Source organism: Phyllobates terribilis, unplaced genomic scaffold (assembly GCF_046119375.1).
Source record: "Phyllobates terribilis strain yellow unplaced genomic scaffold, ASM4611937v1 Scaffold_11__3_contigs__length_659146591, whole genome shotgun sequence".
Lineage (NCBI taxonomy): Eukaryota > Metazoa > Chordata > Amphibia > Anura > Dendrobatidae > Phyllobates > Phyllobates terribilis.
The window spans coordinates 254334721-254349628 of record NW_027362771.1 but is presented as its reverse complement, the minus strand read 5'-3'; the positions used below and the strand labels follow the sequence as shown (position 1 = coordinate 254349628).

The 14908-nt window shown below is 38.4% G+C and overlaps 1 protein-coding gene across 6 annotated transcripts in view; it reads right to left on the bottom strand.

Annotated features, from left to right (window-relative positions):
• The window catches only part of LRRK2 (leucine rich repeat kinase 2), a 167171-nt gene that overhangs the window by 74757 nt on the left and 77506 nt on the right, over positions 1–14908 (bottom strand). For all 6 annotated transcript variants that reach the window (XM_073652174.1, XM_073652175.1, XM_073652172.1 and 3 more), the window contains 4 exons: positions 11993–12222; positions 4116–4243; positions 2706–2924; positions 964–1165 (listed from right to left, as the gene is read on the bottom strand). In XM_073652174.1, the coding sequence (XP_073508275.1) occupies positions 964–1165; positions 2706–2924; positions 4116–4243; positions 11993–12222 (779 nt within the window). The remainder of the gene's footprint in view (positions 1–963; positions 1166–2705; positions 2925–4115; positions 4244–11992; positions 12223–14908) is intronic.

The window sequence follows — 14908 nt, the reverse complement described above, 5'->3', positions numbered from 1 at the left end:
ACTCTGAAACAGATTATTATTTTACTTTTTATTTTTTAAACTATGTGCATCTATCAATTAAATGCAAACCCTCACTTGCTGTAATTCAGAGGTATGGTATGGATAGCTTTCCCCATAAATTGAAATGTGTTCGGGCATTCTAATGTATAATAAAGCAAATCATTTTGCATCTTGTCTTGGCAATTTAACCCCTTTACCATTAGAGCATTTTGCCCCTAAACCATCAGTCAAATATTAGTGATTCTGCACATGTGACAATTTAAAGCCCTAACATTTTTGTACGTTAAGCTAACAAAATAATTTGTGCATCATTTTTTGTAAGACCGTTTTTTTTGTTGTTTTTTTTTACGGAAATATATTTTTCTTTTTTCTATATAAAATGTTAGGATTGTATGATCTCTGGTGACTGGAGCCATAGCAAGCTTTTGGGTTGGTACGGATTGTGTGGCTCACAGACACCGGTATGGCATTAAAGGGCTTTTCATTTTCTGGATGTTGGACCCCCAAACACTGTAAAATACCTAAAACAACAAATAAGACTGTTACACACTTTCCCGAGATCCAACACCAGCTCCCTACCTCTTGCTTGGATCTCTGTGCTTTGGCTGCAGCAGTGACTTCACGTCGACGGCGTGCATCACTGTAGCCAATCACTGAACTCGGTAGATGTGCCATCCATCTTGGCTCAGCCGCGGAGCTGACTGGCTACAGAGGTGATGAGCACTATCGATGTGACGACACCACTGGAGACAAAACAAGATCTGAGTAGCAGCAGAGAGTTGGCACTGGACCTGGGGAGAACGAGTACCTACTCGCTTTAATATTATAGGTATTTTAGAGCATTTTGGGTACACTAAAGTGAAAAACTCCTTTAATGGTACAGGCACAAGACATCGCAAAGTATTTTTCACTATGTAAACAAGCACTATCAAACACTTGCAATATACAGAACAATAAAATTACCAGATTCATTTAGAAAATGAACGGCATGCTGAAGTTCATGCTCATCCAAATCCAGGTGGTTTTCTTGTACAATATCTTGCAGTCTCTTGTGGTTAATTACAGGAAATTCAACAGGAGCATTTTGCTTTTCAATAAGAATTCTCTGCTCAAGTTCCAGATAACTATCAGGAATCAGCTGCCCAAGAACTGCTTGGTCCCGGATCTAAACAAATTCAAGAAAAATACTAAAAGTATAAAAAAAATGTGCTCTAAGGTATAATAAAATACCAAAATAGTCTCTAAGTATTTTGGAAATGACACGTTTTGTCATTTCTTTAAAATTTCTCCCTTTTCTCAGGCTTAAAATTAAGACAGGTGAACATATTATGGTCCATTGTGTCGAATGACAAATTAGAGAAAAGGGGTCTGGCATTAAAAGGGAAAATGTAAGGTCCTCCAGATTGTCCCCAACCACTAGTATAGCGGTATTCATGCAGATTTCTTTCATCTGCCAAGATGTTTGCATCTTTGAAGCATAAAATGTTATCTTTCACATGCTAATGAGGCAGGACTAGTCCAGTGGGTGTCTCTTACCCCAGACTAGTCCTGCCTTGGATCTCCCAATGAAGCATCACCAGGAGTGATTGACAGACTGCGTATATTCATTATAGTAGGATGGTAAGGCCGGATTCACACATTAGTGTCTTGCAGCTTGGGTATACAAAGCAATTCATTAACCGGCCGCTGGTCTCCTGATCCAAACTCGACAGACACATAGGCATATACGGCTATCAAGATCAGGTCAGAAGGCCCGATGCCAATCTGTGCACCACAGTCTGTACTTGGACTGCGAAATACGGACATGTGAATCAAGTCTTATGAAGGCTGTCAATCACTCTCAGGTAGACATGATTTTAAGATCTGAGTGGGACTAGTCCATGGAAAGACACCCCAGCAGACTAGTCTTGGCTCATTAGCATTTGACAACTGCAGGATAAAAAGTACATTCTTCAAAGATTGCAGTTTTAGTAATCCACATCAAACATTATAAGATCAAAGAAATCCTCATAAATACTACCATAGTAGCAGTTGGGGACAGTCTGGGGAACTGACAAGATTCCTTTTAATTTAACATGTTGCATTTGGTAGCTGTTCATTGACGTGTCAATACAAGGATAGGACGCCATAATTAGGCTGCCAAAAAAAAATAAAAAAATCAAATAAGCAGGGCGGTAGAAGAGACTTTAAGTTGCCAAATCTACAATTTGGTATATTCTTAAAAAGAAGGAATATACTGCTGAGCTCAGCAATAATAAAAGTCCTGGAAAAGCCATACAAAAAAAAAACCTAAAAAGTGGATAATCAGAAAATGGTTTCCTTAATCTCCTTGTACCAAGCCTAGAGCACTGGAGAGACAGTAAGTACATTATTGTCTGAGTGTTGAATCAAGAGACACCTTCATGAATATAAATCCAAGGGGTTTATGCCAAGATGCAAACCACTGGTAACACTCAAGCATATACAAAAATATACTTTACTTGAAAAGCTGCTCATTTCTGTTACAAGACTAAAAATGTTTTTTTGTCTTGAGGTTTTTTATTTTCGAGAAATCATATGGCATTGTGATCAGTTGCAGCGGTGTACATCATACACTTGTTGCCAGCATTCGCTCTTCATTAGCATACATGGTTAAACAGTGCTGTAAACAGGTATACAGGATGACATTACAGTATATTTAGCGCAGGGGTCTGGGGTAAGCTCACCTTGAAATTCAAACACTCTTTTATGACTGACTTCCTAAGTTTTGCTAAAGCATCCGACTCCTCTGTAGCATTCACAAAATGATAATCCTGGACACATGGAAGCTCTCGCTGATTAAACAGCTCCATTTTTATTTTATTTATGCAGGCTTTACTCTGTTTTTCATCAGACACATCTAGGTGTGTTCCAACAAGAATAACAGGTGAGGAAGAGGCACGGGCCTAGAGAAAATGGAAACAAATTATATTAAGCCATTAAAGAACTGCCAATTGTTTTCCATTTTTGCATCTCTGCTTTTCAGAGGTCATAACTATATTTTTTTCACTGACATAGCAGCATAAGGCTGTGTGTTGTGCAAGACAAGTTGTATAATTTTTAACACTGATTTGGTGTATAAATAAATTACGGTCTAATTTAGGTAATGTTTTAGCACTGTAAAAATCGAAAAAAGATTTTTGGGTAAGTGTTTATACTTTTCACTGTTCATTTTTTACACCAAATAATAAAGGTTTTTGTTTTTTCTTACAAATATGTAATGACGTGTTTTATTTGAAAAAATTACAAAAAAGTACCCACTGCAAAAATAGTTTTGTATGTTTTATATACTTTATTTTACATAATTTGGTCATTAATACATCATCAAAGCTCTCTGGGGAACATTTTTTTTCCTTTAGTGATCTTTTTTTTGCACATTGATATGAATCCCAGTTACAGTGACACACTGCAATGACATAAGTCACTGGCAGAGCACTGGCATTGGGGCTGCTAGGACTACGCAGCTCTGCTGGCCAACACCAGGTGATCATCATGTTCTACAGAAGGATGGCACTGCTGATGCTTTTATACACTACATAGCACTCAATGAGAGTTATGTAACTGCGAAATAGAAGACAGAAGCAGTAATAAACAACTTCTGTCTGCTCCCCAGGGTCCTTTTATGTGTTTGACACACAGTGACTCAATCTGTTCCAGTTAGATTGCTAGAGCTTTAACCCCTTACTGTAAATTTACAATAGCACAGTATTAAAGCCCGGGACCAAGCACCATAAATTTAAAGCACTTATTTGTTAGCAGATTATAAGTGTCCTGTTTTATTAGCCTTAGCCAATGTTAGCTTACAATACACTGAAATGAATCAATGAATCCACTTAAAATTAGAGCATTCTTACACTTTGGCGTCTATTTTTTTAAATAGCATCAATGCATTCATAAAAAAGTCAACTTAGCAAATAGTTTGGATTAATACATATGATCTTATCTGCCTGTGTATATGTATTATGGAATTCTTATTCTTGTCTAGGAATTGTTCATTTTCTGTTGCTCCCACCACTAAAAGGCGGCTGTATTAGTGGAGTATGAGTTTATATTTTCGTTCTTTTATTAACATTATTTAATACCATACAAAAGATTACCTTTATGTTAAAAAGCCAAGGTTTTATTGCATCAACTTCTGAAGCCCCTTTGCTAAGGTCATAAACAACGAGATACAAAGCACGTGGAGTCATAAAATGTGGGTGAGTGCTATAAAACTCCTCCTGGCCTGAAACCAAATAAGTCACAATCATTAATCAACTATATTCAAGTAGCAAAAATCTAAAAATGATGGTCAAATTAAAAGTCAAAATCCAATCGTATACTCTTCACAAAAATGTATGGTGTAAACCTTAAACAAATATAGCAAACTTTTTCTCTTTGTTGGGATTAATCATTTTTTTATTTTTCCGGCAATATAGCACGATGATGGCTTATTTGTTGCACTACAAACTGTAGTTTTGAATGATTTGAATGATGCAAGTCGTTTTAAAATTCAAAAAAAATTCAAAGTGCGGTGAAATTGTGAAAGAAATCAATTCCGCCATGTTTTTTTTGGGTTGTCTTCATAGCATACATTCTATATTTAAAATTATTCTGAATCATTTTCTGAGACTAATAACAACTTTATTATTCAATAGATTGTGGTGAGTGAAGGCTTGTTTTTGATCTGCATTTATTGCATTGTTTAGGGAGGAGTGGTGCCTGAAAAACTACAATTCTGGCATTCTGATCTTATTTCTTATAACGACGTTTACTGATCGGCTTAATTTTATATTTTATCAAAGTGGTGATAGCAAACATATTACAAATATTTTTATTTTTTAGTCATGGAAAAGAGGAGGTGATTTGAACTTCTGTAGTGTTAATATACATTATATATATATATATATATACATTATATATATACATATATAATATATATATATATATATATATATATATATATATATATATATATATACATTATATATATAATATACAATATATATATATATATATATATATATATATATATATATATATATATATATATATATATATATATATATATATATATATATATATATATATATATATATATAATAAAATATATTTATATATATATATATATATAAAATACAGACCAAAAGTTTGGACACCTTCTCATTTAAAGATTTTTCTGTATTTTCATGACTATGAAAATTGTACATTCACACTGAAGGCATCAAAACTATGAATTAACACATGTGGAATTATATACTTAACAAAAAAGTGTGAAACAACTGAAAATATGTCTTATATTCTAGGTTCTTCAAAGTAGCCACCTTTTGCTTTGATGACTGCTTTGCACACATTTGGCATTCCCTTGATGACCTTCAAGAGGTAGTCACCGGAAATGGTTTTCACTTCACAGGTGTGCCCTGTCAGGTTTAATAAGTGGGATTTCTTCCCTTATAAATGGGGTTGGGATCATCAGTTGTGTTGTGCAGAAGTCTGGTGGATACACAGCTGATAGTCCTACTGAATAGACTGTTAGAATTTGTATTATGGCAAGAAAAAAGCAGCTAAGTAAAGAAAAACAAGTGGCCATCATTACTTTAAGAAATGAAGGTCAGTCAGTCAGAAAAATTGGGAAAACTTTGAAAGTGTCCCCAAGTGCAGTTGCAAAAACCATCAAGCGCTGCAAAGAAACTGGCTCACATGAGGACCGCCCCAGGAAAGGAAGACCAAGAGTCACCTCTGCTTCTGAGGATAAGTTTATCCGAGTCACCAGCCTCAGAAATCACAGGTTAACAGCAGCTCAGATTAGAGACCAGGTCAATGCCACACAGAGTTCTAGCAGCAGACACATCTCTACAACAACTGTTAAGAGGAGACTTTGTGCAGCAGGCCTTCATGGTAAAATAGCTGCTAGGAAACCACTGCTAAGGACAGGCAACAAGCAGAAGAGACTTGTTTGGGCTAAAGAACACAAGGAATGGACATTAGACCAGTGGAAATCTGTGCTTTGGTGTGAGGAGTCCAAATTTGAGATCTTTGGTTCCAACCACCGTGTCTTTGTGCGATGCAGAAAAGGTGAACGGATGGACTACATGCCTGGGTCCCACCGTGTGATGGTGTGGGGGTGGTTTGCTGGTGACACTGTTGGGAATTTATTCAAAATTGAAGGCATGCTGAACCAGCATGGCTACCACAGCATCTTGCAGCGGCATGCTATTCCATCTGGTTTGCGTTTAGTTGGACCATCATTTATTTTTCAACAGGACAATGACCCCAAACACACCTCCAGGCTGTGTAAGGGCTATTTGACCAAGCAGGAGAGTGATGGTTGCTACACCAGATGACCTGGCCTCCACAGTCACCAAACCTGAACCCAATCGAGATGGTTTGGGGTGAGCTGAACCGCAGAGTGAAGGCAAAAGGGCCAACAAGTGCTAAGCATCTCTGGGAACTCCTTCAAGATTGTTAGAAGACCATTTCCGGTGACTACCTCTTGAAGCTCATCATCAAGAGAATGCCAAGAGTGTGCAAAGCAGTTATCAAAGCAAAAGGTGGCTACTTTGAAGAACCTAGAATATTAGACATATTTTCAGTTGTTTCACACTTTTTTGTTAACCGCTTCGCGACGGCCCACTGTAGATAAACGTCGGCGCTTGCCGGGCTCTGTGCAGCGCCGACGTTTAAAAACGGTGGGTGGTCTCGCAGCGCTCAGGACCCCCAGGGTCCTGCAAGCGCTGCGATTTCGGTGCAGAGCGTTAGCTCTGACAGGGAACATCATCGGGACCTGATTGGATCAGGTCCCAGTGATGTTAACCCTTTGCTGTCTTCTATATGCCGCGATCTATAGTGATCGAGGCATATAGAAGACAGCAGGAGGAGAGGGGGTCGTCCACTTACCTCTCCGACGGCCCCCTTATACCTTCCAGGACCTGGCGTTGCTATGGCAGCTGGAGGTCACATGACCGCCTCCAGATCTGCCGTATATGGTGTCCTGCCTGGCTCAGCCTGCAGCTGAAGCCTGGCAGGACACACTGACTGTGAAACAGTCAGCGAAGATCTCATGTAATGTAATACATGTCTATTACATTACATGAGATCAGTGATCAGAAAAATAAAAATTAATGTCCCATACAGGGACTAAGTAAAAAAAAAAGTAAAAAAAATGTTTTTAAAACTGTTAAAAAAAAAACAAAAAACACAAAATAAATAAAAATAAATAAATAAAATATTAAACCAATAAATCCGTATATTTATGCAAAACCAAAAAAAGTACACATATTTGGTATCGCCGCGTCCGAAACAACCCGATCTATAAAACTGTCAAACTAATTAACTCCTTCTCTGCACACCGTAATAAAAATAAATAAAAAACGGAGCAAAAAAATATGCTTTTTCATCATATCGCCAAACAAAAAGTGGAAGAAAATGTGATCAAAAAGCAAAATGGAAATAAAAATGGTACCGCTGAAAACGTCATCTTGTTCCGCAAAAAAAAAAGCCGCCATACAGCTCCATCAGCCGAAAAATAAAAAAGTTATAGCGCTCAGAATAAAGCAATGCAAAAAAAATATTTTTTCTATAAAATTGTTTTATTGTGTAAAAGCGCCAAAACATAAAAAAAATATACAGTAAGTTTAGTATCGCTGTAAACGTACTGACCCGAAGAATAACGCTGCCTGATCACTTTTACCACACGCAGAACGGCATAAAAGAAAACCTCAAAAAACAATTCCTGAATTGTTGGTTTTTGTTAATTTTACCTCCCAAAAAACGGAATAGAAAGCGATCAAAAAATGTCACGTACCCAAAAATGGTACCAATAAAAATTTCAACTCGTCCCGCAAAAAACAAGCCATCATATGACTCTGTCGGCCGAAATATGGGAAAAGTATAGCTCTCAAAATATGGCGATGCAAAAACTAGATTTTGCAAAAAAAAGCGTCTTTTAGTGTGTGACAGCTGTCAGTCATAAAAACCCGATATAAATCTGGTATCTCTGTAATTGCACCGACCCGAAGAATAAAGTAATCTCATCACTTATACCGCACGGGGAACGGCGTAAAAAATAAATAAAACCAATTCTTCACCGGCTACTGATTTGTTTATTATGTCTCCCAAAGATCACAGTAAGGCTCTGCTCACATTTATCCTGCGCTCTGCGCTGAGCACTTACACCAGAGTTTCCGTGTAAATCTCTGAAATATGTGATTCAGACGGAACCCATGACGGAAGATTCCCTGTAATGAGGCAGATATAGGCCACTGTGGATGCCGTCTGGCCTGTGATCCCACGGTGTCATTTGTTTTAGGCGTGCATAAAAGTGCGGTTGGCCACAGTTTTGTGCACTTCAGAAAAAAAGGACACCGCTAAACAGAGGCCAGACGGAGTCCAGAGTAACTCTGCTGCCTCATTACAGTGAATGGATCCCGCAGGGGTTTCATCTGAATTACATCACTTGGAAATTTAGATGGAAACCCCGATGTAAGTGCTCAGCCTAGAGCGCCGGATAAATGTTACATAAAATGTTCCCAATAAAAGCTTCAACTCAGTCCTCAAAAAAAGCTAGTCCCCACTCAGGTCAGTCATCTGTTAAAAATATAAGGGACTTCCAAGTTACTGGTAGCAGAAAGGCTCTTGAAAACCGAAATGGCCCTTGCCCCCCAAAAGAAATTCAGAAATGTTGTGCTCCCAAATCCAAATGCCTATTCTACAATAATTTGTTCTCCAATTGTCAAATAGCGCTCCGTCCCCCCCAGATCTCGCCGTATGGCTGAGCGGTACGATACAGCCACATATGGGGTATTGCCACTTTTAGAAGAAATTGTGAGACACATTTCGGCACCATTTTTACCCATTGCCCTGTGTGAAAATGTAAAATCTGAGGGTAAAACATTTTTTTGTGGTAAAAATATAATTATGCTTTTTTCACTGCCCAATGGTATAAATTTAAAAATTAAAAAATACTCACTACTTCCCTAGATGAATTCCTTGAGAGGTGTAGTTTACAAAATGGGGTCACTTGTGGGGGTTTCTGCTGTTTCGGCATGTCAGCGACACTTCAAATGTGACATGGTGTCTGCAACCTATCCCAGCCAACATAGCGCTCCTTTCTCTTCCGAACCCTGCCGTACACCAAAGCAGTGGTTTTCCCCCACATATGGGGTATCGGCATACTCAGGAGAAATTGCACAACAAATTTCATGGTGCAATTTATAATATTACCCTTATGATAATGCAAAATTAAGGGATGAAAAACGTTTTGTGGGAAAAATGTGAAAATTTTATTTTTACAGCTCAATATTATAAACTTCTGTGAAGCACCTTGGGGTTCAAGGTGCTCACCACACATCTAAATAAGTTCCCTAAGGGGTCTAGTTTCCAAAATGGTGTCACTTGTGGGGGGTTTCCATTGTTTAGGCACATCAGGGGCTCCCCAAATGCAACATAGCGTCCGCTAATTATTCAAACAAATTTTACATTCAAAAAGTAAAATGACGCTCCTTCCCTTTCAAACCCTGACGTGCGCCCAAACAGTGGTTTGCCTCCACATATAGGGTATCGGAGTGTTCAGGAGAAAGTGCACAACAAATTTCATGGTGCAATTTATCCTATTACCCTTATGATAATGCAAAATTAAGGGATGAAAAACGTTTTTGTGGGAAAAATGTGAAAATTTTCTTTTTACAGCTCAATATTATAAACTTCTGTGAAGCACCTTGGGGTTCAAGGTGCTCACCACACATCTAAATAAGTTCCTTAAGGGGTCTAGTTTCCAAAATGGTGTCACTTGTGGGGGGTTTCCACTGTTTAGGCACATCAGGGGCTCTCCAAACGCAACATGGCGTCTGCCAATTATTCAAACAAATTTTACATTCAAAAAGTCTAATGGCGCTCCTTCCCTTCCGAACCCTGCAGTGCGCCCAAACAGTGGTTTTCCCTCACATATGGGGTATCAGCGCGCTCAAGAGAAATTGCACAAAAAATTTTGGGGTCCATTTTTTCCTGTTACCCCTGTGAAAATAAAAAAAATTGGGTCTAAAGTAACATTTTTGTGAAAAAAAGTTAAATGTTAATTTTTTTCTTCCACATTCCAAAAATTCTTGTGAAGCACCTGAAGGGTTAATAAAGTTCTTGAATGTGGTTTTGAGCAGTTTTTAGAATGGTGTCACTTTTGGGTATTTTCTGTCATAAAGACCCCTCAAAGTGACTTCAAATATGATGTGGTCCCTAAAAAAATGTTTTTGTAAATTTTGTTGGAAAAATGAGAAATCACTGGTCAACTTTTAACCCTTATAGCTCCCTAACAAAAAAAAATTTTGGTTCCAAAATTGTGCTGATGTAAAGTAGACATGTGGGAAATGTTGTTTATTAACTATTTTGTGTGACATATCTCTCTGATTTAAGGGCATGAAAATTCAAAGTTTGAAAATTGCAAAATTTTCGCCAAATTTCCGATTTTTTCACAAATAAACGCAAGTGATATCGAAGAAATTTTACCACTATCATGAAGTACAATATGTCACGAAAAAACAGTCACAGAATCAGGGGGATCCGTTGAAGCGTTCCAGAGTAATTACTTCATAAAGTGACAGTGGTCAGAATTGAAAAAATTGGCCCGGTCATGAAGGCAAAAACAGGCTCTGGTGCGAAGTAGTTAAGTATATAATTCCACATGTGTTAATTCATAGTTTAGATGCATTCAGTGTGAATGTACAATTTTCAAAGTCATGAAAGTACAGAAAAAAATTTAAATGAGAAAGTGTGTCCAAACTTTTGGTCTGTACTGTGTAAATTATATATATATATTATATATATATATATATATATATATATATATATATATATATATATATATATATACACACATACATACATACACACACATATACACACCTATACACTTATATATTTTTATTATTATTATTTTAATATTTTTATTTTTTTTCTCTTGCTTTTAAATTTTTTTTAATTTATAATTTATTTTATTTTTCAGTTTTCTTAGGAGACATTAACCTTCAATTGTTCAATGGCTTGTACTATATACTGCATAACAGTATTGCAGTAAATAGTGTAAATCCCAGTCTTTTCTGAACCTCAGCATAATCAGAGCTTCAGAGCACCAAAATGGCAGCAGCTGTCATAGTAAACCATTGGCACCCCACGGCTCTGGATGGCTTCAAAGGGTGCCGATACAAGCAAACACAAGTGTGTGCCCATTTAAATGTTGCGGTCAGAGATTGACAGCAGCGTTTAAATGATTAACATAGCCGTGGCCATAGCTTAGCTACAGCTGTTAAAGACATATGTCAGCTATTTAATATAGCTGGTATATGCGGAGAGTGGATCCTGAGACTTCTCTACATGCGATCACCCCCTCTTTCACATACTTTTATATGTGATCTTGTGCTAATGGGTTAAAAGGGATTGTCCTTTTTTTTTTTTCACTTAACCCTTTAAAGCACAGTCGATTTTTTTTTTTTTTTGCCTTTTCTCCCGTTATTCCAAGATTCATAACCTTTTAATTTTTCGTCGTTTTTTTTTAAATGACACCATCCATTTTATCATTCGATGCACTTGAAAGAGGGGAAAAAATTCCAAGTGCGGCAAAATAGCGAGAGGAAAAAAAAGGGCAATTCTGGAATTTTCTTTTTTTTGTTTTGGTTTAACTATGCCTTCTGACATACTGTCAGCCTACTCCAACTCAGCTTGTAGTCGGTCACCACCCATGCTATCAGCAGAGGCATTGGGTAGTTTCCTAGCAATCTAGCATAGGCGCAGCTTACAGGACCTATAGATCACTGGGTGCGGCATATGCCATGAACGTCTGATAGATGCAAGACCCATGGGAGTGAACAGCTGTGTGCATGGTCTTTGCTCTTTTCCAGGACTCCTATAGGAGGTTAATCGAGAAAGATTCTCCATTATTAGCAGTTGCGGCACTAACTGGAAAATGTAACACAGGCTATCCAAGAATAAATGTATACAGGTTTATTACCGGCAAAGTCCCAGACATTCAGTGTGATTTCCTTCTTCACTTTCCCCCTTATTAGAATGGGCCAGTCTTTCACATCAATGCCGATGGTGGCCTTCTCTGCACCGTGCCCTGGGTGCTTCTCTTTCATTAGCTGATGTACAAGCGTTGTCTTGCCACTCCCTGTGTTTCCCATGATCAATAGCTTCATACGATTATAAGGAACAGCCTTTTTTAATCGCTGCTGAAGAAATCTAAACAAGGTATATTGTGCTATTAGGTCTATGAAATCTGTGTTTTATAGCTCAGTTAATATACCAAAAGAACATAAGTAAAGACATATGTACCAATCCATAGAATATTTTGTACAGAAAAAAAAACATTAAAATAAACATGCCATCAATATCGCATCTATAATTTTCTGATGACATATTTGGATTACGAGAATATTTTGGCAATAATTAAAATGAATGTCTCAGGGTAACTATTTATTGTAGGAAGCACCCTGGACTTGTGATGGTTGCGGAGGAGAAGCAGGGTGTCAGCACCTCGCATCATAGCCTTTGAAGGTTCTAGGCAACCTGCCTCATCTAGTAAGAATGTGACCACTAAGCAGAAAACCTGTATAGAGATATATATAAAATCGGCCACTATCGGCCTGCAGCAGCGGGGCTCACGTGGCATAAAAATGCACAGAACTTAATATAAAAAGGGGTTGTCTAGGTAGTGGACATCCCTTTAACTGCTATAAACTGGTTGGTCAATGAATCAGCCTGAGCAGAATTATCAAACAGATAGTATGCCTGATTTTATTATATATATACATATATTTCATTGACTAAAAATGGAAAATGGGAAAATGCACTCCCAATAAAAAATACTGTACATTATGATATTGATCAGCACAGAATTTTGGGTCTGTTTAAATATATAACATGATACATAATGCAAGTGAGAGTGACATTAACACTGCTCTAAACCTCCGGGAACGCATCAATAACACTTTAAATGGAATTGGTCACACACAAAAAAAAAATATCTAAAAATCACACATATTATATTATATGTGTTTTTATCACTGCATTTTTTTGTCTTTCTTTGGTGTGTCTTGCTTTAAATAAAGCAGCTTTGCTTTTGATACTTCCTGGTATTTGGCTTTGACAAAACTTTATTGATATACTTACGTGCGGATTACATGCACATTTGATCCGAAACGCACAGCGAATTTTACCTGCGGATTTTCCGCATCTAATGCAAGTTTACGAGGAAAATCCACAGAGAAAACTCAACATACCCGCCAGAGAAATGGACATGTTGAGAAATTTGAAACAAGTACCGAAGGTCAGTTTACACTGAATAAAGAAAGAAAAAAAAAAAACAGTGTGCATGAGATTTCTATACCTCCGATCCATTTTCCCGGAACTGCAAAATGCTGCATTTTTTATTCAGCAAAAATATGCAGCATCAAAAATGCACCAAAAGCTCATCATGGGAACGTAGCCTAATGGTGTTGCGGTGCATGCACACTGACTATGAAGGAGCCACATTGTGGGGACATACAGCCAAAAGTGTAGCGATCGGCTTCAAAGACGAGGCGGGGGCAGAGAGGATCTGTTATATGCTCTTCATGGCAGTCTTCACTGCATCCAGGGCCGCCATCAGGGCATTACTGCCATTACTGTTTTATGGGGTCTATTGAGCAAAAGCAAAGAGAAGGGGCCCGGACTCGGTGAGACACGATGTGCAGCCTGTGCTGAGGCAGCACAGCCAAGCCACAATATAAATGGCCTGGCAGACTGCGTGGCATGCTGGAGCCGGGGGTAAGTAAATTAATTTGCTTTATTAAGCCCCGTCTCCACATTGACAGCCGCAGCAGAAGGGGCCGGTCATAATTCTATGCAGAGGAATCATCAGTGCAAGAGACATATACAACATTAAACAGGTCAGGCTCAACTAGAGCCATAGTACAGAGTAGTTGAAGTAGTTGAACCTAAACTCATGAATCGGAGCCATCAGGCAACAAAGGTCCTGTGCTTGTGGCACAAACATTAGAGGAGTCCATACGGTAGCATCGAAGCCATCATCACATGAACTGTATATCCTGCCAGAAAAAATTGGAAGTAAAGTCTGTCCTTCCTGGAGGGCTCCAATTCAAGTATTCCATCAGAATTACTTTAAAAAAAATCAAGGAAAACAGATGTAGTTATCTTTGCCTGATTCTAGCGCTTCATCTTCCATCTCTTAGTCAGCCAAGTCATCAGCCTCAGTAGGAGTGGTAAAGAAATGGGACCGGTCTTCGTCAACCATTCGTAACAGAGTCGGGTATGCCATAGAATATACTATCTGGAGATCTTGCACGCGACATATGATATTGATGAATGTGGCTCTTTGCTTCTGTAATTCGGCGGAAAAGTCTAGGACGATGGAAACTATGGCATTGTCAAACTGGATCTCTCCTTTACATTTAGCCATGCGCAGTGCTGTGTTTCGGTCCCAGCAATTTAGGAGTCTGGCCACGAGGGGGGTTTAGTGGGCACACTATGATCACATTCTGCTATTTCAGGAAGTCTGATAATTAGGAGATTGTTTAGGCAGAGTATATTTTCCAAGCTATCTGCGTTTTGGAGCCAAAGCTCAGACCTCCCAGCCGATCTAGAGCCAATACTCAATCTTCCACCTCAGAAACCCTCGATCTCAGCTTCTGCATATCATGTCTGAGTAGGCCCACATCAATTTTGACTTTTCCCAGTTTCCCAGTAAGGGAGGCAGTACAACATGCAATGGCGGATAGGAGTTTATCGGATATCTGTTTCAGAGTTGGCTTGACCTCCTCCATCTGTTCCTCTGAGGGTGCCTGGTCTTGTTTCTCAAAGTCCGAAGGTGGGTCTGGAGGGCCATGTTGCGTCCCCTTCTCGGGGAGCAAATTCTTTCAGTCTCTCA